This window comes from Tasmannia lanceolata, unplaced genomic scaffold (genome assembly GCF_043159265.1).
Source record: "Tasmannia lanceolata isolate RefF3 unplaced genomic scaffold, GAP_Taslan_0.1 ptg000018l, whole genome shotgun sequence".
Classification (NCBI taxonomy): Eukaryota; Viridiplantae; Streptophyta; class Magnoliopsida; order Canellales; family Winteraceae; genus Tasmannia; species Tasmannia lanceolata.
Window position 1 is genome coordinate 2,608,684 of NW_027518695.1, and position 1,300 is coordinate 2,609,983.

The 1,300-nt window shown below is 38.1% G+C and overlaps 1 protein-coding gene across 1 annotated transcript; it reads left to right on the top strand.

Moving 5' to 3' along the window:
* Positions 1-583: 583 nt before the first annotated feature.
* LOC143851352 (uncharacterized) lies at positions 584-1,090 on the top strand. The gene has a single exon (XM_077360748.1). It carries the CDS (start codon positions 670-672, stop codon positions 904-906), a length of 237 nt encoding a protein of 78 aa, XP_077216863.1. The 5' UTR covers positions 584-669; the 3' UTR covers positions 907-1,090.
* The last annotated feature ends 210 nt before the right edge of the window (positions 1,091-1,300 follow it).

The window sequence follows — 1,300 nt, forward strand, 5'->3', positions numbered from 1 at the left end:
GGGAAAATGCGGAAGACGAGTGTAAAGAAAAGGATAAGTTTGATTTCTTTCTTGGGAGACAGCGTACACGCAAACAAAGGCGTGGTGAATGCAAAACAAAGAAAGATGCTTCTAGAAAAGCAGCTACGATGCCCCCACAACACCGAAGGTTCTTCACCGCTTCACAGGGTCAAAACTCCATAGTCTCCAAAATTTGAAACCTGCGCTGTCGAAACAGACCACACTAATTACATACGACTACCCACTTCTCCCAAAATGTCCGGAATACCCTTTCTATTTTCGATGAATTACCAAAAAGAAAAAGGAAATCAAATCTCACACAACCATTTGACTGATTAAAACCCTTTCTTTTATTAACATGTGGCACATGTGTATACTGATTGGTGCGATTCATTAATAAGAAAATTAAACTAGAAGAGAGAGGGAGAGGGAGAGGGAGAGAATTGGGTCGAATAAGGCTAATTTGGTCTTTCCAATAAAAAACTTCTGATACCACGTGATTTAGTAAGGAGAACCAAATTATTTTATTATTATTATTATTATATTTAATTTTCAAACCATTATAAATAAGCATTGGGTGACCAGACCTCCTGTTATCTCTAAATTCCAAGAAAACTCTTTCTCTCTCCCTCTCTCAAGAATTCTCATTCAGAATCCATCTTCCGTTGAATGGATCGCAACGACTCTTTTGGAAATACATGGGCCGATCAATGGGATTACAGCAATCCGGACCCGATTCCCGAGAAGAAGGAGAGTGCAACTAACAAATACGGTAAAAAGGTCGGAAATGGGTTCGAGAAAACAAAGGCTGTGGCTTCCACAGGCATGAAGAAGGTCAAGACAGGGACGACTACGGGGTTTCAATGGATCAAAGACAAGTATAACAAGAGGACCCAGAAACACTAAAAGGAGGGACATATCTTCCTTCTCTACCTTCAATCGATGGATCACGGATGTTTTTTTTTTTTTCTTCTCTGTTTGTTTGTTGCATGGAATTTGATTTCTTTTTTTTTTTTCTGCTGTTTTCATTTATTGTATATCATCGATTCATTTGTGTAGTTCTGTATAAAACCAGTTGGGTTTTGGAAGATTTTCCATGTTCTTTGTTCTATTTTTTTCTCTCTAGGCTTCACCTCGGAATCTAATTGTTACCGGAAGTGGTATGGGGATCTCCCTTTTTTTTATATATTATATAATTGAACCACATAGGAGAAGCACGTGGGAAGCTTAAGATCGGGTCAGATGATTTTACTTGAATTATCTATTAGTTTGATCAATTGCTTACAAATGGACGGTAGAA

Bases quoted from the DNA above. Each gene is read 5' to 3' on its own strand.
- LOC143851352 (XM_077360748.1), top strand. From the start codon at position 670: ATGGATCGCAACGACTCTTTTGGAAATACATGGGCCGATCAATGGGAT.